At 45.4% G+C, this 24339-nt stretch overlaps 1 protein-coding gene across 1 annotated transcript in view; it reads right to left on the reverse strand.

Moving 5' to 3' along the window:
* Positions 1-24339, reverse strand: part of RELN (reelin) — a 581586-nt gene that overhangs the window by 83215 nt on the left and 474032 nt on the right. Inside the window, exons 32-41 of the mRNA XM_062213575.1 lie at positions 16946-17104; positions 16568-16756; positions 15568-15841; positions 12023-12163; positions 11741-11918; positions 9001-9085; positions 8069-8251; positions 4771-4942; positions 4569-4671; positions 1883-2112 (exon numbers count right to left, since the gene is read on the reverse strand). Coding sequence (XP_062069559.1) covers positions 1883-2112; positions 4569-4671; positions 4771-4942; positions 8069-8251; positions 9001-9085; positions 11741-11918; positions 12023-12163; positions 15568-15841; positions 16568-16756; positions 16946-17104 — 1714 coding nt within the window. The remainder of the gene's footprint in view (positions 1-1882; positions 2113-4568; positions 4672-4770; positions 4943-8068; positions 8252-9000; positions 9086-11740; positions 11919-12022; positions 12164-15567; positions 15842-16567; positions 16757-16945; positions 17105-24339) is intronic.

The following is a 24339-nucleotide window of genomic DNA, read 5'->3' on the forward strand; positions in this document are numbered from 1 at the left end:
CTCTTCTGTTGCAACCCCTGGATCTTGCAAGGCCAGAGCTGACTGGGTCAGACTCAACTTTTCTTATCTGGAAATCTTGGAATTAGGAGTACCAAAAGGCAGGAGCTGTGGTTTGCTCAGGGACATTAATGTTAGCATGGTAAAGAAGGGACCATGACTCTGCCTGCTGAGGTCTTCATGCTTTCTAAGCATGGCCCACTGGATGATTCCCCAGTCTCTTTCCAGTAAGTTCTAGCACCTTTTATATAAGCTTTTCTATATTCCTTGCAGCTGTAGGATTTTTTTTTTTTTTTGGACTGGCAGAGTGGACAGTGAGAGAGAGAGAGAGACAGAGAGAAAGGTCTTCCTTTTGCTGTTGGTTCACCCTCCAATGGCTGCTGTGGCCAGCGCACTGTGGCCGGCGCACCGCGCTGATCCGAAGGCAGGAACCAGGTGCTTCTCCTGGTCTCCCATGAGGTGCAGGGCCCAAGCACTTGGGCCATCCTCCACTGCACTCCTGGGCCACAGCAGAGAGCTGGCCTGGAAGAGGGGCAACCGGGACAGAATCCGGTGCCCCGATCAGGACTAGAACCCCGTGTGCCGGCGCCACTAGGCGGAGGATTAACCTGTTGAGCCACGGCGCCGGCCTACAGCTGTAGGATCTTAATAGAACTGATTTTGGGTAAGGAGTGTTTTTGGAACTCTTTCCCCCAACTTCCCGATTCTTCTGTAGATAAGCTCCACCCACCCTGGTTGTCCTGGCTCTCTTTGGTGTCATCAGCTCTCTCCATTCCTATGAGCTCCAGAGAGTCCTCACCTGCTCTGCCTATCATGTGTAAGGAACCTTGAGGACATGTGGCTCCGCAATGCTTAAAACGAGCTGGATCTTCTACGAGAATGATGTCCTGATATAACAGTAGGGGTGGTGAACGACACAGTTAACACCACAAAACGTTAAGGTCCTTAGCAATCAGGTTATGAAACTTATGCTAATGAGATGAGGAGGAGTCAACAGTCTTATGTTTAATGAGAATGCACACTCCTGAAAATTCACTTTCACTCTTCTTTGGAAAAGACCTAGGAGTTTGCAGTTTTGCTTGGAGACCCATGATTTCTAATTATGCTTAGTTCCACATCAGATCTAGAAGTCTACTTCCATCTTGAAAGTATGATATTACTACTTTTTCTTTTTCTTTTTATTTTTTTGACACACACTGAAAGAATAAATTCTTTATTCTGAGAGAAAAGACAGGAACTCTGAGGCAGGCTGCTTTTTTGACTTCCCCTCTTTGTTCACTGATATTATTAGCTTCATGTTTTGAACTCTTACTTTTCATTTCATTTCTATTAGGGCTGAAGTCCTTTATCTCCAAGTAGCTTTGCAACAGAAGAGTCAACTATACGGAACCAGAATGCTGAGAGAGGTTGAAAAAGTGGAAGTGCCTGGGGGAAAAAAGTGCTAACACTTTTTTTTTTTTTTTTATGAGACACCAGGAATCTTCTGCGGGCTTCCTTCCTCCATATATTACCTCTACCTGCAGGAGACGCGGAAGGAGGTGCTTGCAAGTCATACAATTCGAATCGTATTTATATTGTGAGGTGGGGGCTGGCAGGCAGGAGGAGGCTGACAGCATCAAGGGCATGCCGTGGGGAAGTGAACCACGCCATGGGGTGCAGTCCACAGTATGCACTTAAAACCTTTTCCTGCAAAGTCTAAGTTAATAGTTGGGTCAGCCCAAGGCTGTAGTCCTTAAATATCCATTGCCCTGCTTCAAGTGAGACAGGAGGAAGAAATGGAAGGTGGCCATGTCCCTGTGATAAGCGGCAGGTCAACAAGGAGTTTGGGGACAAACTGTGACAGGAAACACATGCGGCGCCACACACATACATAGCAGGCCCTCACCCGCACAGGTGCAGCTTCCCGAAGTGCACGACCTCCCTCCTCCAGCCCTGGGTGGTGCCTGCGTAGTAGGTGCTGCTTGGGTGGTGCTCAGTGGAGCATAAGGAGCTGACATGGCTGCTGCTGTGGTAGCAGAGAGGGAGCAGCAGGTGCCAGGTTGCCCCAAAGTCCCTTGAGAATTCCAGTCTGACGGGATCAGCAGATGAGCTATCAGTCGAGCATCCCACATTGATCTTGGAGAAGAAGGAAAAATGATGCAAATTACCCCAGAGCAACAAGCCTTGAAATGATTCACCACTTCATTATTTTCTAGAGAGTCCATCTTCCCGGGAACTGTCTTGCTGAAATATTTAACACTGTAAGATTCTGTTTTGCCTAACTGAGCAATATCACATATTACCTCTAAATTATAATTTTTCATAAAGAACCTCAACGGGCATCATAAAAAATTTATTTCTCTCATTTTATATATAAAAAAAAGAAAAACCAGGAAGTAGGTAAGGCAGAGGCTGGGACAATTCCAAATGTCAGTTTTGGCCCACTTTCTCAGGCAAGCCAAGCAAATCGTAACGAAGACTGCTGCCTCATTCCTGACGGTTAGCTTACCCCCCAAGACCATCTACTGGGTAGGGATATCTTCTATTTTCATTCTTATGGTGCCTACCAAATCACCCCCAAATCTTTGCACACAGAAAATCTTCAGCACATTTTCAATATCAAAACAAAACAGAAGGCAATTGTGGTCACTTGTTTGCCTGATCCAGGGAGGGAGATTTTTTCAATTGTATATATGTAAGGTATACAACATACCATTTGGATATACATAGCGAGAGGATCACTACAGCTAAGCTATCCACCCGCATCAGAGTTACCTCGTGTGTGTGCTGGGGGTGTGGGAGAGCACCCGCACTCTCCACTCTTAGCAGATTTTCAGCACACAACACTATACCGTGAACTGCACGGTGACCTCATCCATCCTGCCTAACTGCAACTGTCTACCTTCTGATCTGCTTCTCTCCATTTCTCCCCTGCCCACCCCAGGTAATCGCCGGTCTGCTCTCTGCTTCTATGTAAAGACCTCTGGAATCTTTAGGGGCACAACCACTCCATCCTCTCTTCCATGCCTTCAAGTGCATTAAACTAAAACGTCATAGAAGATACACATGTGATTCTGTGAAAAGACTCTTCCTTACAACTGGGATTAATATTTCCTTGCTGTCCTGTTATTGTACCTGCTGGTTATATGTACAGTCATTCCTTGGGACACAAGGGGGATGAGTTCCAGGATGCCCCTAAATCCAAGGATGTTCCAGTCTCATAGTAAAATGGTGTATTATTTGGGTATAACCTTTACACACCATCCCATAAACTTTCCATGATGTCTAGCTTACTTGCAATACTTAATACAATGTAAATACTATGGCAAGACTTGTTGCACTGAATTGCTTAGGGAATAATGACAAGAAAAGGGTCTATAGGTGTTCAATACAGATATAATGATTTGTATCTGTACATTGTATCATACAGATACAATGATTTTCCTAAATATTTTCCATCTGCAGTTGGTTGAATCCACAGATGTGGGACCCATAAATACAAAGGACTCTGTGTGTGTGTGTGTGTGTGTTCGTGAGACCTGATTCCCTGACCTTCTGCTGAGTAAGCTATTAACGTCTGAGAAACTTCCATAGGCACTTGTTTCTACTTGAATTTTTTGCTAATAGAATTCCTAAAAGGGCCAAACATGTTACGTTTTATTAGCATTTAAGGGATAAATAAAATTGGAAAATATAAAGCAAAGTTTAAAACAGATAAGAGTAATTCCTCCTCTTGGGACTCATTTGGCCTGCGCCTTCTGAGATTATAGGACACAAATCGAATGTAGAGGATGCAGACAGTCTAAAAAACAGATGTTCAAAACCGTGCTGATGCAATTATGTACTCTTTATCTTGTATTGATCTTTAAGCTTTAATAGACACATAAAATTATACATATTTATGGAGTACCATGTGATAATTTGGTGCATGTATGCATTTTGTACTGTCCAGTCACGGTAAATATATCAATCTCTTTCCACGTGCTATTTTCAGTAAGTCAGCTGATAGGCTAGTGCAGACTGAAGTGGAGAAGCGAGTATGTTCTAAAGTTACTACACCTGAACACCTTTGGTTCCACTGATTTTATCTAAGTTTTTAAAATATGTCAGGGCTTTTATGTTAATTATTGATTTGCTCTCTTGACAAATATAAAGAATGCATCAATATTAATAACATACACAGAGCAAATACATTTGCAATTATGAAAACCACGTTGTATTGTTTTATCTATGAAATTCATGTCATCATGATACATGTGCTGGCACAGCACTGACTAGTGACCTGTGATGATAACAGTACCAGAACAATATGATCCTTTTCATTTTTATTCTTCAAATACTCAATTTCAACAATTCTCCACTGTAGTAGGTAGGGAAACTAGGCCACAAATAAAGGATAGAAACTCAGACATAAACCTTCATAGGACAATCAGTTCTGCTAATAAAAGTGAATTATGATGCCCAAGTCTCTCACGGACTTGCACAGAAATGGGAAGTTACAATGCATGAAATTCTCTGAGAGTTTCCTCCTCTTTCCTAGATGTTGTTTGAGATAAAATTCACAGCACTTCTAATGGAACAGGGTCAAGTACCTCAAACTGGATGATGGTGTTCTCATTCACACTGAGGTCGCGGGTGGTAATGGAGTGCTCACCGACTTCATTCGAAACAAACACCATGGCCGAATCTTCCTCTCTGTTATACAAGAAAGCAACAAGGAATCCGCTTAGGCAAAAATGCATCACGATACAGAGAGCACTGGTTTTATTTTTAGCTCCTCCATCAGACACTTACGGGGCTCCCTTAGCAGAATATGGGCAATAGAGACCAATGTTACCACCAGGATAGAAAAACCAGTTGTCTTCTCTGGGCCCGAAGTCAAAGGTGTCGAGAAGCATCACCGGGTTGTTCAAGTTGTTCCCATCGATAATGAAGTCGTCCACAATCCAGATTTCCTCTTTTTTACCTATGACATTGTAGGACAGGGCAAGGTTTTCCAATGATGAAAATTGGATGGACGGTTTTTGCATATTGGAAGTGAGGACAGAGGGAACTGGGTAACAGCAGGTGCACAGATGTCTTCTAGACAGACAAACGACTCAGACAACATGATGGACAACTTACAGGGATGAAAGTACAGGAAAAACTACCCTCACTACCTATGTAGCCGACATAGCATGGGATTGCCTTGCTAATTTCAGGAAGGTGTGACAGTGTGGGGAAGTGTGCTGTCCTTCCTACGAGAGCAGTGCCATGGACCCTTCACCAGCCAGAACGGGCTGACTCGGGCTGACCTGCGCTGTTGTGGCTTAGGGGGCATTTGTCAGATGTCTGGTGTGTGAGGATGGGCAGTCAGAGGGCACTGAACTGGGGGATGCTAGCTAGTCTGCTGGAGGAGTCACTCATGACAGCTTAGCACCCCGCTTCAGTCAGGCTGAAGGGCGACCTTGGAGACGACAACATGGCCTTAATTCATAACAGGCTTAGCTGTTTTGTGTATGTAAGCTAGAAGAAAAATATGCCGTGACATGCATACTTTATTTTCCCCTTATTGGTTTTCAAGCCTCCCACGCCCATTTGAAGACTTGTGGGAATATACAGAGCACAGATGAACTCACTGCGCAGACTCATCAGTCCTGAGATGTGATTCAGTGACTTGGGCTGGTGTTTCAGGGCCATGTCCCGGAGGAAAGCACTGTCTGGACCAAACCTGAGCAAGGGGATGTGACTGCAGCGAGTAGGAGGCCACTGAGAAGTACTTAAATGTGACCTTGTGAGGAGATGCGCAGGAGGAAGGTGTCTCGAAATGAAATTAACTCCTTTAGCTTACTCCACAATTTTATTCTGTTAAATGATAATGCCTTTTTGATGAAAAGTACCATCCTTTTGTACTTATTTTCTTTGGTAAGAAAATACATGTTATGTGAAATTTCTGCAATAAAGGCCAATATGTAATTTCAAGTCATAAAAAAACCAGATTCCCTGAGGTTGCCTCTTCACTCAATCCTGCTTATAGCACAATTCTTACAAACCATAAGACAGGATCTTAAATAGGATCTTGTAGATATAACCTGATACATCAACTGCAATCACATGTCTTTATCTCTTTCTAATCCGATCACTGCTTTAATTCTAGTTGCTGTCTTTCCTTTTCTTATATTGGAAGTTGTGGATGGAAACAAAGAAGAAAAAAACAGATGAGCATTGCAAGTACAAATTGGAGACAACAATGCCCAGTGTTGTGAAACTGGCTGTTTCCTTTTCTGCATTTTTATTTGATGATCATACCATATATTATATATGTATGTAAATACCTCAGATACAATAATGTTTTTATTTTATTTTGTAGTTACTAGTAAGGGAACCATAGGCTAAATTTCAGAGATGAAGTACACTATTAGATTTATTTTTTATTTATTTGAAAAGGCAGAGTTACAGAGAGAGACAGGGAGACACAGAGAGAGGTCTTCCACCTACTGGGTCACTCCCCAGATGGCCACAATGGCCAGGGCTGGGCCAGGGTGAAGCCAGGAGCCAAGGGCTTCTTCCAGGTCTCCCATGTGGGTTCAGAGTACCAAATACTTAGGCTATCTTCTGCTGCTTTTCCAGGCATGTTAGCAGGGAGCTGGATTGGAAGTGGACAGATGGGTCTGGAACCGGTGCTCAGATGGGATGCCAGCATTGCAGGCAGAAGCTTAACCAGCTACACCTCAGCACTGGCCCAGAAGTATACTTCTCTTATGATGCCAAGAGCCCTGCTTTGTGTGATCTCTGTGCTTATTGGGGTGAGTCAATGAATGACTTGGTAAAGTCTGGCCCTTTATCATCAGCAGTTAATGGAAATACAGTAAAACATTACAAACCTGTAGAATAACTTTCTGTAACCACCTGAAAATGCTATTAAGTTATACACTCCTGTAATGTATCACTGAAGCTAGCGTATATGGTAAGAATCTTTTCTCCAAGGCATTGTCTGCTTGGTCTACATCCCTGTCACTTTACCGTAGCACTTTGATATCATGCTGTCCAATCTCACTAACACACTGCCACACTCAGAAGAACTGTGTATTCCTAAGTGAATTCAACAGAAATGCAGTGACACCTGAAGACAGCCTGATGGTAGGGCTGGATTATTTTTTAAAAACTTCAGCTTTGAGGGGCTGGTGCAGTGGTTAAGATGCCACCTGTGGGGGCCAGCACTGTGGCATAGTGGGTAAAGCCGCCGCCTGCAGTGCCGGCATCCCATATGGGTGCCAGTTCAAGTCCTGGCTGCTCCACTTCTGATCCAGCTCTCTTCTATGGTCTGGAAAAGCCGTAGAAGATGGCCCAAGTACGTGGGCCCCTGCACCTGCCTGGGAGACTCAGAAGAAGCTCCTGGCTCCTGGCTTCAGATCGGTGCAGCTTTGACCGTTGCGGCTAACTGGGGAGTGAACCAGCAGATGGAAGACCTCTTTTTCTCTCTCTGCCTCTCTTTCTCGCTCTGTGTAACCTTGACTTTCAAATAAAATAAACAAATCTTAAAAAAAATAAGATGCCACCTGCAGTGCCAGCATTCCATATGGGTGCCAGTTTGAGTCCTGGCTGCTCCATTTCCAATCCAGCTCCCTGCTAACATGCCCGGAAAAGCAGAGAAAGATGGCCTGGGTACTTGGGCCCCATCACTCAAGTAGGAGACCTGGATGGAGTTCCAGACTCCTGGCTTTGGCCTGGCTCACCCATGGCTGTTGTAGCCATTTGGGGAGTGAACCAGGGGATGGAAGGCCTCTATCTCTCTCCCTCCTCCTCCTCTCTCTCTCTGTAACTCGGCCTTTCAAATACATAAATAAATCTTTAAAAGAAAAACTTCATCTTTGTGACAGGACCCATCATCAAAAGAACTTACAAGTCAAGCATGAAGAGATGAATGCAGAGATGTACACTTGTACACTGACACATGTCAAAAGTGACACAGGTACAATGTGCAATGTGTGGGCCATGGACCACTAAGCCACTCTTTGGGCACTCCCCGTCCCCTGCACCCTGGCCCTTTAGAAACAAATAGGTTAACATGCAGCTGTCAGTTTTGATCACAGGAGAACATAGGCATTTTTACCATTATTATAGGGTTGCCAGAGTCTGAATCTTGTGGCATTGGTCTGGGCGGTGGAGGGCAGGGGAACATTAATGAAAAGTATATTGGTTGTTTGCGGGAAGTAAAATTCATCCATCAGGTGCCAAGTGATTCCTCCAGTGATGGAGAATTGCAAGAGAATGGAGTGAGACCTCTCTGGGGTACCTAGGAAGAAGACAACACAGGCATGGAGCATACTGTGATAGCAATGGGGACATGACAGGTTCTTACCCTACTCTTTTGGAAACTGTGCATAAACCAATTTATATTTACATAGAGGCTTTGTAGTCCAAAAGCCTCAGAGGGGACTTAAAGCTATGACAGCTTGGGCCTTCTGTAGGAATAGATCTCAAACACACACTAAATGTTGGATGTGCACACAGAACCACCTCCCTCTCTCATATACGCACATGCACCTTTCTGTGTTTAGGAAATGTTACATCAAAGATGTTGTTTCTACAAGCATTCCGATTTTACAAAACAGCAAATGTTTATATCTCAGGATACATTAAAAATACTTGCAAATGTATTATGGATACAATGACATTTTTAAAGAAAATTTTATCAACAGGAAAAATCAAAATGACAAATAATAGTTTTTTTTGGGGGGGTGGGCATTCACATCTACAAGAGAAAAGCCAAAACAGCTAGGCAGCAGTGGTGGGCTTAGCAACATAAGGATAAATTTAGCTACCATAGAGATAGTATGATTAGTACAGCTTTATGAAATTATTCAATTAGTAGTTACCATGCCCTTACATTAAGATGAACTGACACTAAAGAAGAACATTTGTGAACATTTATGTCAGGTCGTCCAGGCAACAAAATCTGTGCGGCTTAATAGTCATCACATCTTCATGCATGACAGAATTTTTTGAAGGCAAATAATAAATTCCTAACCATAGAAGTCTTACCTTTTGCTATAAACCTGAGTGAAAACTGGACATACATGGTATTGGTACAATCTAGATCTCTTGAAATGAGCATCCTTAGTCCTTCCTGCAGACAAGAACACATGTGTTACACAACCTATGTCATTTGCAAAGTTATTTTCCACACCTAACTTGTATTAGCTAGGTAAGTTCACAGGGCAGCATTTTGTCCAGCTGAAAGGGAAAAATGGAACACTTCTTGTTCCCCCTCTCCTCACAGCCTTCATTTCTGCTGCTGAGTAGCACAATTTCATTGTCTTAATTCTGAGTCAGACTTTGCTGTGACTCGCATAAACAGCAATGGGAACCTGAGAGCATTCCATACTGACAGGCCTTTTTAAAAAGAACCTGCTTTGCTCACAGCTGGCCGTGAGAGGAGAACGCAGGAAGCAGGTGGAAGAGGTGCCAAGTGCTCCCGCTGGAAGCCGGGAACTAATGGGTAACTTTTCCAGGGTCCCAAGGAGTCTTAGGAAGTCGCTACTCCTTTGCCTGCTCAGCCAGCCCCAGGAGGTTCTCCTTCAGGCTGACACAACACAACCCCCTCGGCTGGTCAAGTGAAGTAAGGCGTAACTAAAGGCAAGTTCCAATGCCTAGGCTCTACGCGCTCATGCAGAGAAACCAAGGACCGAGGGAAGAGATCACATTGGCTGTAGTACTTTTTTCTGCTAATCAGCTATTCCTGGCTGCCTGGGATTGACAGCTTGAAAGGTTGTTTTCTTCAGCTGTACACAGGACTGCAGCGACAGGGAAACAGGACAGCACTAGGCAACTGTCCTCGGGGCCCGGCAGGCCTTTTAGTTTCTCAGCTACGATTTCAGGAAGCAGTGACTCTTCAGGGGCGCACGCCTGTGACAGAGTGGGCACAGTCGTAGTGATCAACTCACAAATATCAAGTGTAGCTGTTGCCAGAAAGAGCTCATTTTCCCTCTTGTTCTTTACCAGTCATGATGGCCTGGATTCTTCCTTAGCTGAACACATCGTGATTACAGCTCATTTCACAAGGGCAACCACAGACTGAGCACTCTCCATGTTAACGCATCCGGAGCGCCGTGCACTCCTAAAGGACAGTTCTACTCTCCTCCTGTTGCGGATGAGGGCATGGGGATTCAGAGACTGGCCACAATTTACTCAGGTTGTAAGTGGCAAACGGCAGGTGGAGATCCGGGTGTGTCAGATTCTGCAACTTAGCCTCAGTCCTTTAGAAGATTCCAGAGTGTTATTTATCAAACCATCTTGTGGTTTGGGGAGAAGGAATTGAGACAGTGTTAAATTCGGAATCTAAGAATTTTCTGCAATCTGAAAGTATCTCTCTTTCGTAGCTGCACTGCCTGTTTAGCGTTTAGCCCTTGACAGCGATATCCGTGCAGTGGAAATGTCCAGCCAGGCTGACACACTTAGCCTAGTCCACGCAAGTGTTTCCATTATTGTCCTTTGGCCAGGCTCAGTGATCCATTTGTGCCAAACAGGAGGAATGTGTTTGTAACCAATACACTATTTTAAATAGGCAATAGTACTCCTGAATCTATCCACGTTAAAATCAGACTATCATTCCCCTTTTCACGAAAGAGTGCCTTTTCAGGTCGAGCTGCAGCCTGGTGAGGGGCACATGCTGAGCCCTCACCACAGCTTGCAGGACTGCCAGATAACTTGTCTAACACACACAGTGCCTGGTTGCTCTTGCATTTGGGTGGGTAAAGGGAGAGTACACAGGACGATGCATCTTTCTTGTTGAACGGCTCTAAGGACCAGGTTAATTCCGTTGCTCACAAATATATCAGGTGCAGATCTTCCAAGCACGAGAGGTAACAGGGCTCCAGCTTTGGGATCTCATCAGCTGCTTCCCACAGATCAGAAGTGAAGCAGTGGTAATGACAGCCAAACCCTTAGAGCAGACTAGAAACTCTGCAGTTTTCACTCCTCAATGGTTGTCACTACTCAAAACTCACAGACTTGTAAATCTCTCACACCTCTTAGCATTTTTTTCTTTCTCAACCAGAACCTGAGAAGAACTTAAATAAGAATGATAACCTGCCTCTGGCAAGTAGCACTGAAAAAGTTCCAGGGTGTCTAATTTTCTAAGTGTTAGGTGCTGGTCATTAAGGTTCCTAAGAATCCCATGCAGATTGTCAAAGATTTCACCTGTACACCTAGGCATGTCAATTTCCCCACGCTGGGAGAGATGGGATGTAGGATGGATCCACATACAAATACGTGCCAGTGCAGCACAAAGCATCACTCACTGGCTGAATGTGTCTTCAGCCAGACTCCAGGCTGAAATACAAAAATCTGCTAACATTTGAGAATGCTGTTTAACTTGACCTAAACATTCAGTTTTCCTGAAGTCACCAAGTGGTTCAGGAAGCAGAAAATAATGGAAGGAAAAAGGAAAGACCTTTCCTAAAATTATTTAAAAATATTACAAAGTTAAGTACTGAATAACATAAAATGCTACATTCCAGAAATCTAGAATGCTAAAAATTGCATGCTACGAATTTTTACATATAATTTTGCAGAAAGGAAAGAAGGTGTGGTCACTGAAGCGGAAGAAGAGTTTATGCCCATGCGATGGTAAAAAATGCACTGAATAGGGGCAGACACATGGTTTGGGCTGGAAGATAGGAGCTGTGTCTAAAAGAGCAGACCCAGGGAACAGATTTGGAAATGCCTTTGGGCAAGGGAGGGAGCGCGAGTAGCAGGGTAGAGAAGTGGAAGCCCATCTGACCCCTTTAAAAACGAGGGACGTTCCAGACTTGATGGGTTCACCATTCAGATCTCCTCTCTCTGCACCGTACACTTCCGGCCACAGGTCAGGATGCAAGTTCCCATTGAAGTCGTCTTTAAGAATCGAGGGCAGAGGAACAAGTGGAACGCAGTAAGGTCCACCAAAGCCCCGGTCACACCTTGGGAAGACAGGGGCGGAGAACAGGCATTACTTGTTACAGCTCAACCAGCCATTTTCCATTTTGCATAGCAAAGACGGCAACTGCTGGCTTTATTCACTTACACACAGCGGCCAGCATCACATATCCCCCATCCTGAGCACATCCAGGGGCAGCCGGAGGCCAGCACGACATTGTCAATGGCCCAGGAATCAGCCCCTGTGGTGTAGTTGGCCTGAATCCACCGGAACCGGGTCCTGGGAGAACTAACCAAAGAAAACATGGCATTGGTTTGACAAGCAACCTTGAGAAGATGAAAAAGACATTAATTCTCTTTTCTCTTTAAAGTGCCCTTCTCCAGGGTCCAGATCCCTCTGCATTGAGACACTTTATCTTTATACTAAGTAGTGCATGCTCTTTCCTCTTGATCCACAGACAAGAGAATGCATGCTATTTAAATATTTCACCATGAATATTTAATATTTCTGAACATCTCTCGTGTAAGATTCTGCAGACACATGTGTGACATGGAAGAGTTATTTTGGATGACTGTTTCACTCTTGTATTTTTAAAGATTTATTTATTTATTTGAAACGCAGAGCGAGGGAGGGAGGGATGGGGAAAGAGAGCTAGAGAAAGAGAGAGAGAGAGAGAGAGAGAGAGACATCTTCCATCTACTGATTCACTCCCCAAATGGCCACAACAGCCAGGACTGGGCAAGGTTGAAGCCAAGAGCCAAGGACTCCATCAGGATCTCCCATGTTGGTGAGAGGCCCAATTACTTGAGCCATTCTTTGCCATCTTCCCAGGTGCATTAGCAGGAAGCTGGATGGGGCTTAAACTGCTGCTCTGATAGGGGATGCTGATGCCCCAAGGGGTGGCTTAACCCACTGTGTCACAATGCTGGCCCCCAATGTGCTCTTGGTTTTGAAATAAGGGTAGAATTTTGGCTTTTGCTTTCTGGCTTTTACTGCCACTCAGTAACTGGGAAAGAAACAGAAGATGATAAACAAGAAGAAAAGTTGGAATTTGCAATGTTCTGGCAGTGAGGTCCCTGTTCTCCTGGCTGCTGAGAGTCAAATGGAAGCCGTACCCTACCCCTGCCCTCTGTGTAAGGTCTCCAGGTTCTGGCTCCCATAAGCCAGAGGACTGGAACGATGGCTGCATCCTGTGTTTCCTACCACACTGGTGATCTGTGATCTGGGCTGCACTGGTCAGAAGCCCACTTCCTTCAGCGACAGATGCAGCCTCACTGAGGAACAGCGACAGTTCCCCACTTAGGAATGGACTGAACGGCTGAAGTGTGTAGCTGGTCACTTGGGAACACAGAACACATCTAGCCAAGCAGAATGTCGGTGGCACCATTGCAAGTTCTGCTGTTTCCCCCACACAAGTCCTTTCTCAGTGTGAGAGCGTGGTGGCTTTATAGTAGAAGTCTAATCCCATGGCCACTCTGCTAAACACCCCAATGCACACACCATCAGGACTAAAGTAAAGACGGCGGCCATGGCCCCCCATCATCTGCCCTCTTCCCCAGCTCCAGGCTCTCTTTCCTGATGTCTAGACTCACGACTGTACTTGGAAACACCCAAGCCTTGACTGTGCCTGTCAACCCACACTCTGGACACTGGGGTTTTGTCCTGACTTTTCAGCACACAAAATGGTCTCCTATACTCCTCTTTACGTGGCTAAGCCCCACTCACTCAGACTCAGTGGAGACAACGGCTCCTCTAGGAAGCTCCCTCCGGCTCCCAGGAACTGTGCAGATCTTCCTTAGCTTCCTGTGTTTCAATAACACCCCTGGGTGTTACTTCTGTTGTCATTTTCTATCAGAAAAAGCTGCTTAGAGATCTGTTATCCTAAATAATATAATTAGATCCTGGCATCTGCTTGTTCATTTAGTGTCAGAGGCACAGAACAACAACAGACATTCAAAAAATGTTGAATAACAAAATGAAGAAATGAGCTATAAGCAAACCCTATTTTAGGTGCTGGGTGTCCACAGGGAAACTATTCCCGACTTAACACTAAAGTGTTTTGGTCACCTGCATTTCTCCTCTTGTCACACAGCTGTACATTTCTGAGTCAGAATTGAACCAGGAAAAGAGAAACCACTCCTAAGTTTTTATCACAGAGGGAATTCAATGCAAGACCAGATGCATTGCTAGTGTCAGAACGCAAAAGTCAGTAAGCAGCGAGGAGTCCAGAGTTTAGCAAGTCCGGAAGCCACTACAAGGGCTGGTGCTGTGGCCCAGTGGGTTAAGATGCTACACATGATGCCAGCATCACCTATTAGAGTGCCGGTTCCAGTCCTGCCTGCTCCACTTCTGATCCAGCTCCCTGCTAATGAGCCTGGGAAAGCAGCACATGATGGCCCAAGTCCTTGAGCCCCTACCACTCACATGGGAGACCAAGATGAAGTTCTAGGCTTCTAACATCAGCCTGGCTCTGTCCCTGGCTGTTGTAGCCATTTGAGGAGTGAACCAGTGGATGGAAGATACCTCTTTCTGTGTTTTTCCCTCTCTTTCTGTCATTCTGACTTTCAAATAAATAAATAAATAAATAATTCTTTAAAGGAAGCTACTACCAGGTTAAAGGCTGGAGGGCCCAGGGAGAAACACAGTCGCTGACACCCAGGGGCCAGGGTCACAAAAGGCAGTGTCAGGAGAGCTGGGGCCACAGGAGCTGGCCAAGGAGCACCTGAGGCAGGAAAGGGAGGAAGACAGGCCCCCTCTGCCTCTACACACCCCTATCTGCAGGCCAGAGATAGACAGGGCTGGGCCAATTTCCTTGCAAACAGAACACAGCACAGGGAAGGAGAGGCAAGGAATTGGGGGCGGGAGTGGGGGCAGTTCCAGGATCTTTAATCCATCCCCACAGTTCTAGGAACATATCGGTTCCTAGAAAGATCTTCTACTTAGCCAAACGCCTACATGACAAAAGCAGAAGGCTGCTCAAATCCACAGAGTTCTCCAATGCGTCCTGAAATGTGGGGGTGCAAAATAGCATGAATATCCCCAAGGCACCAGACAAGCTTTTACCTCTATTGTGGTGCTGAGATAAGAAGAACAAAACAGGGGCTGGCACTGTGGCATAGAGGGTTAAGACGCCACTTGCAGCACAGGCACCCCGTATGGGTGGCGGTTCAAGTCCTGGCTGCTCCACTTCTGATCCAGCTCCCTGCTGATGGTATGGGAAAGCAGTGAAAGACGGCTCAAGTGATTGGGTCCCTGCAGCCATGAGGGAAACCTGGAAGAAGCTCCTGGCTCCTGGCTTTGGCCTGGTCCTGCCCTGGCCATTGTGGCAACTCGGGGAGTGAACCCCAACTTTGTAACTCTGCCAAGGGCACTCCTCTGTATGTTACAATTTCACACCGCTGAATATGACTGAGTGTCAGTTTGGCTTAAAGGGTAGAGCCTTATTTTTCTAACAGTTTAAAAACTGAGTCTGGTGGGCAGCCTTTATGTTGCCAAAGAACAGAAGACTCAGCCTTTTAAGATGTTCAGAACTCTCCGGGACCCAAGTCACTTTATGTGTTCTTTCCCCCTTCCTGGCATACTCCATGCATAATTATGAAAGAGTCATAGATTCCCCAGGTGGAATCACAACTATCTCCAAATTAGGTGACAGAAGCCCAAAGTTCTGACAGGCAGCCAACGGCAACTCTCACATGGTGGAGAGTGGAAGGTACACAGTGATCCGCTTCCAATTCTGGAATCTTTCCGAGGTGTAAGTTGAACTTTCTGTGTAGTGCAGACAGCCGATGGTCGGAGGGACACACTCCTCGGTGACAAGATGCCAGTCCCTGCCACTGTTCAGAGAATACTGGAGCTGCACACTGTGGGAGTCACTGAAGGGCTTGCTACAGCCCATGCTCATCTCGAACTGCAAGAAGGTAGATGCTGACACATGAAAATCCCAGGTCTCAGCATAGCGAGGCTTTCCTACCAAAAAAAAAAAAAAAAAAAAAAGTTCAGCAGTAGCACATGTGTGTGCTCTTTTCTCATTTGGCATGCATCTCTGCAATCAACATTTTTGAGAGCAAACAAAAATCACGGCTTATCTTTAGTGCCTTCTAAGTGCTTTTGATTTTTTTTTCTCCTCATGTTTACTGTTTTGCATTTGGTTGCCGCAGACTTGGAAAAGCGGAAGGCTGCTACCTTGAATCGCTCTAACACCTTGACCAGGGCCTACCTACAGTCTTAAGTCCATAATCCTACAAATTCTAGGAAACACAAAATGTCTTCCTATATGCAGTCTTTGCTATGCTTTGAATATAGAGTGGCTTAAAATTATGTCTTTGCAAAAAACTGATAGAAGGAAGAGAGGGGAGGGGAAGGTGGATGGGGGCGAAGGGAGGAGCGAGAGAAATGTGGTTTTGATTTTTTGGAACAGTATCTATGGAATGCATGGAATCTCTTCTCTTTCTATTAATAAAAAAACCTTACTCATATCATCCATGTTCCATGAAAGACAGTTCCAACAAAAATCAATTGACTGAGCTCACCAACTTGTCAGAGGACGAATACAACTCCTTTTATCCCTAAAGCCTTTCTCAGCACAGACAGTCATGCACACACTTTTGCATTACAGAATTTTCTCTCGATGTTTGGTTAATTTCATCCTCTTGTTAATCAAATGTTCTCCCGACATCTGGGGACAAGATATACCTATGTTTTCTGCGAATATCAGAGCAGTGTCCATAGAGAGGCAGTCAATATCCACTTGACCTCCCTGGATCCGATACCAGTTGGCTTGCAAATCGAGGGAGCCATCAAATTTGTCTTGAAATCCAGTTTGAGAGCTGTCATTCATGCCTATAAGGACATCATCCAAAGCCCACTGGGCTGAATGCTTCCCTACAATCAGATGAAGAAAGGCAGTTAGAGAAGCCTCATTACACCGCAATATGAGCATCGCTGTGACTGTGATGCTAAATCAAATTGTCTAGAAATGGACAGCAAATTAAGACACACAGAATGCAAAGGGCATGTGGATGCTGAAGGATCTACAGGCTCCCAGGGAAGCCGGAGCAAGCAGTAGCTTACCGTGTTGTGGTTGCCACCATCGGAAAGCCGTCGCCGAAGTCTTGGCCTCCCGTGGCAGGTCGATGGAAATGATCCGTGGTTCCAGAAATGACGTGAAGTCCAACTCACGGAGCAAATGCCAGACTATCCCATTGTCATTGGAATACTGAACAACAAGCCCTGAGTTAAAAGACATAAATCCAGTTACTTGGACAGCTCTCCCGGAGGCAAGGCACAGTATTTTTTCAACGGTGACACAGCAGCAAGTTCAACCCGTGTCTCCTAGAATGAGGGCACATTCATCTGACTTCCTACAAATGCATTGGTAACCCGCACGCTCATCAATCTCTCGACAGTTTCCAACACACTGACTCCCAGGAAATGGAGAAAAAAAATAGCTAAGCTCTTTGAAAGGCCACTCAGCTTTCTGTGAGTGATGAGGAGGTTGCTAAGAAGACCATAAAAATCTACTCCCGATCATGTATCTGAATTTCAGATCCTGTCCTGAACATTATGAAGTCTCATAGCATTATTATATATGCAGAAGAAACATCTCAATCTCCCTGGTACAAACCAAGTAGCATTCTTTGTTGCTAAAGCACTAGGCAGTAAGCCCTGCTCAGTCTGCAATGCCATTAAGCACGAATACCCTCTCACTGGCCTGGTCTGACCTAGGTCAATGATGCCTGCATGAAGCCAAATTATTAAACAGCAAAGCAGAAAAGCTCCCTCTTCTCTGATGCGAAGTCTACTTCCCTTTCTCCGTGTCACCTTCCCAACTCCATCCACCCATGTCCCTTCTCCTGTCTCTGGGTGATCTGAGCTAGGGACCTCCTGGGCTACCCTTCTACTTCTCCCAGAAACATTCTCACTCTAGAAGAGGACACAAGCAAAGATGATGTTGAATGCCAAGGAACAAATTGCTAAGGATGAAATTGTGGGAATCAATATGTATACATACACACATACATATGTGTGACGTGTGTGTGTGTGTGTGTGTAGAGCTGTAACTATTTGTAATCTACAAGGCCCTTAAAAATCTTGATGGAAAAAAACAGAATTAAAAGATAAGTTTGGGCTAGCTAAGGTGCTGGTTGAGATGCCCACATATCACATTGGAATCACCCGTATTCCATCCAGTTCTGACTCCTGACTCCAGCTTCTTGCAGTGCAGACCCTGGGAGGCACTGGTGGTGACTCAAGGAACTGAGTTCCTGCCACTCATGTGGGAGACCTGGATTGAGCTCCTGGCTCCTGGCTTCAGCCCCAACCAGAGGGCACAGAGTGGGTATCCAGAGAGTTGAATTAGTGGATGTGCTTTCACCCTCCCCCAAGTACATTAAAAAATATATAAATACATGTAAAGTTTTTTCACGGTCTGCATTCCCATGAGCTTTTTGAACATACCTAATATATATTTAGTTGCCAATCAGTGTCAGCCTTAGATACAAGACTGTGCAGGGTTTGGGAAGAATTTCTGTGTGGTGGTCTGTGTCTATTTTGGTGGCAATGGCAGAGGGATAGAGGCATCTATTTAATTGCTATTCCAAAACTGTTCCAAAGACTGGCACTGCACACTCATAATAATTATGATGGGGATATAGAATCACTTTGTAAGTATTTACAGAAATTATTCTTCAACATTTATATCTGTTATGTTTATTTTATTATATTCTAACTCCTGAAATTTAGAAATCATTTATGGCATGAACTTTTTTTTTTTTTCATTTCTCTATTATTGACTGACTAGAACTTCTCAACGCTAATTAGCAGTGTTTGGAATAATTTTCACCACATCTGACAAGAGACGATGCCAGGAACAATAATCACAAATATGCTAAAATTAGAAATCTCAAGAGAATTAAACCAACCACATTCAAAGTAAAGGAGCTGATTAAACTAAAGGGGTGGATCAAAGTGTCTCAAAGGACAGCAACACTAAGGGGAGACGGCCTGCTGAGTCCAGGTGGGTGGATGGGGAGCGAGGGCTGTAGCTGACTGAGGCAAGACCTACGTGTTGGGGTGTTGGAGAAGGGAGAAAGCTACCTGGGAGTCCATGAAGGAAACTAAAGCCAGGATGTTGTTTCTAGTGTCTATCCTGGCCAAGTGAGGAGCACGCGGCAAAAGCTCCGGCCTCTGACTCTCAACACTTGCTCCGAATGTGTCCTGTTGATGTTTACGGTGACACTGGATGGCTCAGACCGCCAACACATCAACATTTAGTTTTTCTTCTGGTTACTCATTTGTGATCATAGGGTTAACATTTACTAATTGAAATGAAAGAGAGGAAGGTTGAGGAAGGGAATACATTTAAGTGGGGGTGCCCCATTCAGAAGGTAGATGATACTATCAGAAATGAAACACCATGTAAATAAAATCTTACTGACTGGTCCTTCTAGTGTCTTCTGTTCAAGTTATGGTCCAAGACTAACACCTGCAGCACCTCACAACAGGCCTTAACTTTGATTATTTTATTATTATTTTTTATTTGTATGTATCTCATAAATACAACATTAGGAACACAGTAATTCTTCCCACCACACTTGCCCTCCCATTCACTCTCTCCCCCCTCCTCCCTCTTCTGTTTAGTCTGAGAAAGAAAAAGAAAAAAGAAAGAAAAAAAGAAAAGAATGGAATAAAAAACTAAGAGAACTGTTTCTTAACAGTCTAGACAGGGGCTGTTCTATGTTACTGCTTCTCAAAGGTGATTTCGCATTTTTTCCCCTGCCTCTTTTGCCTTCCTTCCTCTTCCTTCTTTCCTTTTAGAAACTTAATTGTTTTAAAGAAGAACCCAAGGATGGTACCTGTCTTGTGAGCCCTGAGACATAACTTTAACTTATGAGACATAGCATTATTCTCCATTTAATACAGTAAGTGGAAGTGATTCTGGAGAACAAGTTTTACTATTAAGTTGCATGATACAACTCTTTGTGGACAGAGGTCCTGCATGGGAAGTTAGTGCACAGTGACTCTTGTTTATTTAGCAAATAACACTCTTATGTATGACATCAGTGATCACCCAAGGCTCTCTTTTTTTTTTTTTTGACAGATAGAGTTAGACAGTGAGAGAGAAAGACAGAGAGAAAGATCTTCCTTCCATTGGTTCACTCCCCAAATGGCCGCTATGGCTGGAGCTACACCAATCCGAAGCCAGGAGCTGGGGAGGGGGAACCCTATAATCCAGAAGTTGTACTTTTGAAATTTATATGTACTAAATAAAAGTTTTCTATAAAAAAGATCAAATGGATAGGAGTAAGTGGTAAAGTGACCATACTGATAGGATCAAGTGTTAAAGTGATCATATAAATAGAATTAAGCATTTGGAAACAATAATAGACAGAATTAAAAAAGAGTGAAGGCTCCAACATGGGAAGCAGTCCATACAGCAGACTCATAGAATGACAACAGCTTTAAGTAGTACTCCCACCTCAGAATCAGCCCTAAAGGCATTCAAGTCTGGCTGGAAAGCCTAGGAGGAGCATTTCAGGCATGGAAAGCCAAGATACTCTGGAAAAAAAAAGGTCCTACAAAAAAAGACCCCCATGGGTGAGACCCCAGTAGCAAGAAGTGGGCACTGAAGGAGGATATACTTTTCTCTGAAGGGAGGAGAGAACTGCCACTTTGCCTATTGCCTGGTTGAGCCAGTGGATACAAAAGGCTTCCTTAGCTTAGGCAGCTTATGTCAAGAACCTTGGGTGATCACTGATTATTTTCAAAATATGTCCACAGGCCGGCGCCGCGGCTCACTAGGTTAATCCTCCATCTTGCGGCGCCGGCACACCAGGTTCTAGTCCCGGTCGGGGCACCGATCCTGTCCCGGTTGCCCCTCTTCCAGGCCAGCTCTCTGCTGCGGCCAGGGAGTGCAGTGGAGGATGGCCCAAGTCCTTGGGCCCTGCACCCCATGGGAGACCAGGATAGGCACCTGGCTCCTGCCATCGGATCAGCGCGGTGCGCCGGCCACAGCGCGCCAGCCGCGGCGGCCATTGGAGGGTGAACCAACGGCAAAAGGAAGACCTTTCTCTCTGTCTCTCTCTCTCTCTCACTGTCCACTCTGCCTGTCAAAAAAAAAAAAAAATATGTCCACAAAAATCTTACTCTGTCCTCCAAATAGTGGAGCCTTAATTTGCATTTTGAGTGAGGATGGACTTTTTTTTTTTTTTTTGACATGCAGAGTTAGACAGTGAGAGAGAGAGAGAGAGAGAGAGAGAGACAGAGAGAAAGGTCTTCCTTCCGTTGGTTCACCCCCCCAAATGGCCACCACGGCCGGTGTGCTGCGCCGATCTGAAGCCAGGAGCCAGGTGCTTCCTCCTGGTCTCCCATGTGGGTGCAGGGCCCAAGGACTTGGGCTGTCCTCCACTGCCTTCCTGGGCCACAGCAGAGAGCTGGACTGGAAGAGGAGCAACCGGGACAGAATCCAGTGCCCCAACCGGGACTAGAACCCCGGGGTGCCGGCGCCGCAGGTGGAGGATTAGCCTAGTGAGCCACAGCGCTGGCCAGGATGGACTTTTATTCTTGAAAAATTATTGTTTATTCATTTTCCACTTTATTTGAAAGGCAGAGAGAGAGAAAGAAAGAGATAGTTTCCATCCACTGGTTCACTCTGCAAAAGCTCACAACAGTCATGGCTGGGCCAAGCACAAGCCAAGAGACTGGTCTCCCATATGGGTGGCAACGATTTAACTACTTGAGGCATCACCTTCTGCTTCCCAGGGTGCACATTAGTGGGAAGCTGGATTAGAAGTGGAGGAGCAAGGACTCCAATTAGGAACTCCTATATGGGATGAGGATGTCCCAAGTGCTAACTTGGCTGCTACATCAAACACCAACCCAGCATAGACTTTTAGTGATCAGAATGTGAAAGTGATTGTGTGTTCCTGCTGATACCAGGTGGGTTCTTCACTGCTCTCTCTTGGCTCTCTGGCTGTGAGGCAAGCCAGACTACATGTAGCAAGGACATTCAGATAGCCTGTGAGAGGGGGCACATAATGGGAACCTGAAGCTTCTTGTTGGCAGCCAGAGCTGAAGCATTTGTCAACAGCCATGTGAGAGGGATCTTGGAGAGAGACCATCTTACCCTCGTTATGTCTTCTGACACCTGCACCCCACAGGGCCTTTGTTACAAATGCCACCTCATGAGAGATCCTGAGCCAGAAACATCCAATCTAAGCTGTTCCAGAATTCCCAACTCAAGTAAACTGTGCTTGTGGTTATAAGCCAATCAGGTTTGGGCTAACCTGTTAGGCAGCATTACCACTCCAGCTCTTCCAAATCAGAGGCTGCATTTTACCAAGCCTCCCAAGTGCTTGAGATGTACATGAACTTACAGAAGCATGACTCAGGAAGCACACACGCCACAGGGTTTCTGCCTGTGGCCTTTCTTCTCGTTAGCCTTTTCAGGAGTGTCACACACGCCTGCAGGTGGCAACAAGGTCTCAGAGCTGGGGTCCCAGTTCCAAAGGATGGGGAAGAAATACCTTCCAGATATGTATAAGGAAGTGGAGGAATGCAAGACAGGGAAACAGCAGCACCCAGGTTTTATACCAGTGCTCAGCCTCATTAGTTGTGCTAACACACTGCGTGTCTGAATCAAGCCAGCCATTGCCACTCATCCACCAAGTGCTTCAGGCATGTAAAACATGTCTCTTTCTCAACTCCAACTCCATCTGGGCTCTGCCCAGCCCTATTGAAAATAGCCTAATTTCAATTCCAAAAGTGTAAATTGATGCTCCAGCTTGCGTCAGTGAAGAATCCTCACTTTCACCCCTGGAAGAGATTTGTTTGAGGATTTGGGCAGATTTACATTTTAACAGTCAGTTTTCAATAAAAGGCTGAGCAATGCCTGTGGGACGTGAATTACACAGCCAGCACGGAGTTGAAGAAAGTGGCTCAGGATGAGTTCAGGAAAAGTTGCTTGTTTCTAAAAGGATCTGGGGTTGGGGGGTGGGGGGTGGCCATGGGGGAGTTTGCCCTGCAGGGCAGACGGCAGCTCCTGGAATCAGAAGAGAAGCCGTGAGTGGGAGCTCAGGTCTGTGATAAGCATACACTTTCTGCTATGCTGTGCTCGGGGTCTTTCAATATTTTCAGCTTACGCACAAAGAGGGGTAAGGGTCTGCAGTGTTGGGAAGAGTCATGCCCACAAGCTTCCTTTAGATTTCAATGGATTTACTGTCGCTTGCTCCGTGAGCCCTCCCCCTGAGCATCACGGCATCCAAGTCAGCACCTTCCCCTGCACACGTCTACTCCCCGGCATGCTAGTTTTCATCTAGCGTCTACAGTGGGCCATTCTCTTGCTCACTTCTGTTCTTGGTTGTTTATTACCTGACATGGCTCATTAGAATGTAAGTTCCCTTAAGGGTACATCCTTCCCTACTATGCTTTCTCTTTCGCTCTGCCCCAAGGCTGACAACATCCAGTCTATCTGCAGCCGCTGCCTTACCCTGGGTGCTGGAATGAGGACCTCAGACGACCCATGAAGAAGACGTAACACAAGGTTGAAATCATCTTTGCTTCAACCCGCTGACAATCAGAGGGTCATTTGTTATTGCTGCACGTCCTGGCTCATTGTGACTAATGCACCTGTCTTTTGGTGACATTGTCTTGGCAGCACCTAGGACAGTGACTGGCTTAGGAGAGGGAACAGGTACTTAACAGATGCTTATCCAGATTACAGATTGTGGGGCCAGTGCTGTGGCACAGTGGGTAAAGCCACCGCCTGCAGTGCCAAAATCCCATGTGGGAGCTGGTTCGAGTCCTGGCAGCTCCACTCCTGATCCAGCTCTCTGCTATGGCCTGGGAAAGCAGTAGAAGATGGCTCAAGTCCTTGGGCCCCTGCACCCCTGAGGGAGACCTGGAAGAAGTTCCTGGCTCCTGGCCTTGGATTGGAGCAGTTCCAGCCATTGTGGCCATCTGGGGAGTGAACCAGCGGATAGAAGACCTTTCTCTCTCTCTCTCCCTCTCCCTCTCCCTCCGTCTCTCTGTAACTCTGCTTTGCAAATAAATAAACAAAACATATTTTTAAAAAAGATTACAAAATGCAAAAATGGTTTGTAAATGTTGCTGGACTGCTACTTCAGTAAATAGATGATGTGGACAATTACTAGACGGAGAGTATTGAGATACTCAGAGAGAGTTATGAAAGCCTTCAGTTAGTGATGATATAGTCAAGAAAATTCAGAGTTGATGAACAGGGCTGTTGGTAGCTCTACTCATTAATAAGCACTGTTTAAGCCAATGTGTTCCACACAGCTTTGCCTGAGATAACATCAAATGAAGGAGCCACAGAACTCTTCACATCACATTCCTGGGACTGTGGTTTGAAGGAGGGCCCACCTGAGAAGCCCACGGATTTTGTGCTGGGAGTCAATTCACTCTGAGGGCCCCTCAAGGAACCTCATCATATCTCAGGGGCTCCTGGG

This window comes from Lepus europaeus, chromosome 1, assembly GCF_033115175.1.
Source record: "Lepus europaeus isolate LE1 chromosome 1, mLepTim1.pri, whole genome shotgun sequence".
NCBI lineage: Eukaryota > Metazoa > Chordata > Mammalia > Lagomorpha > Leporidae > Lepus > Lepus europaeus.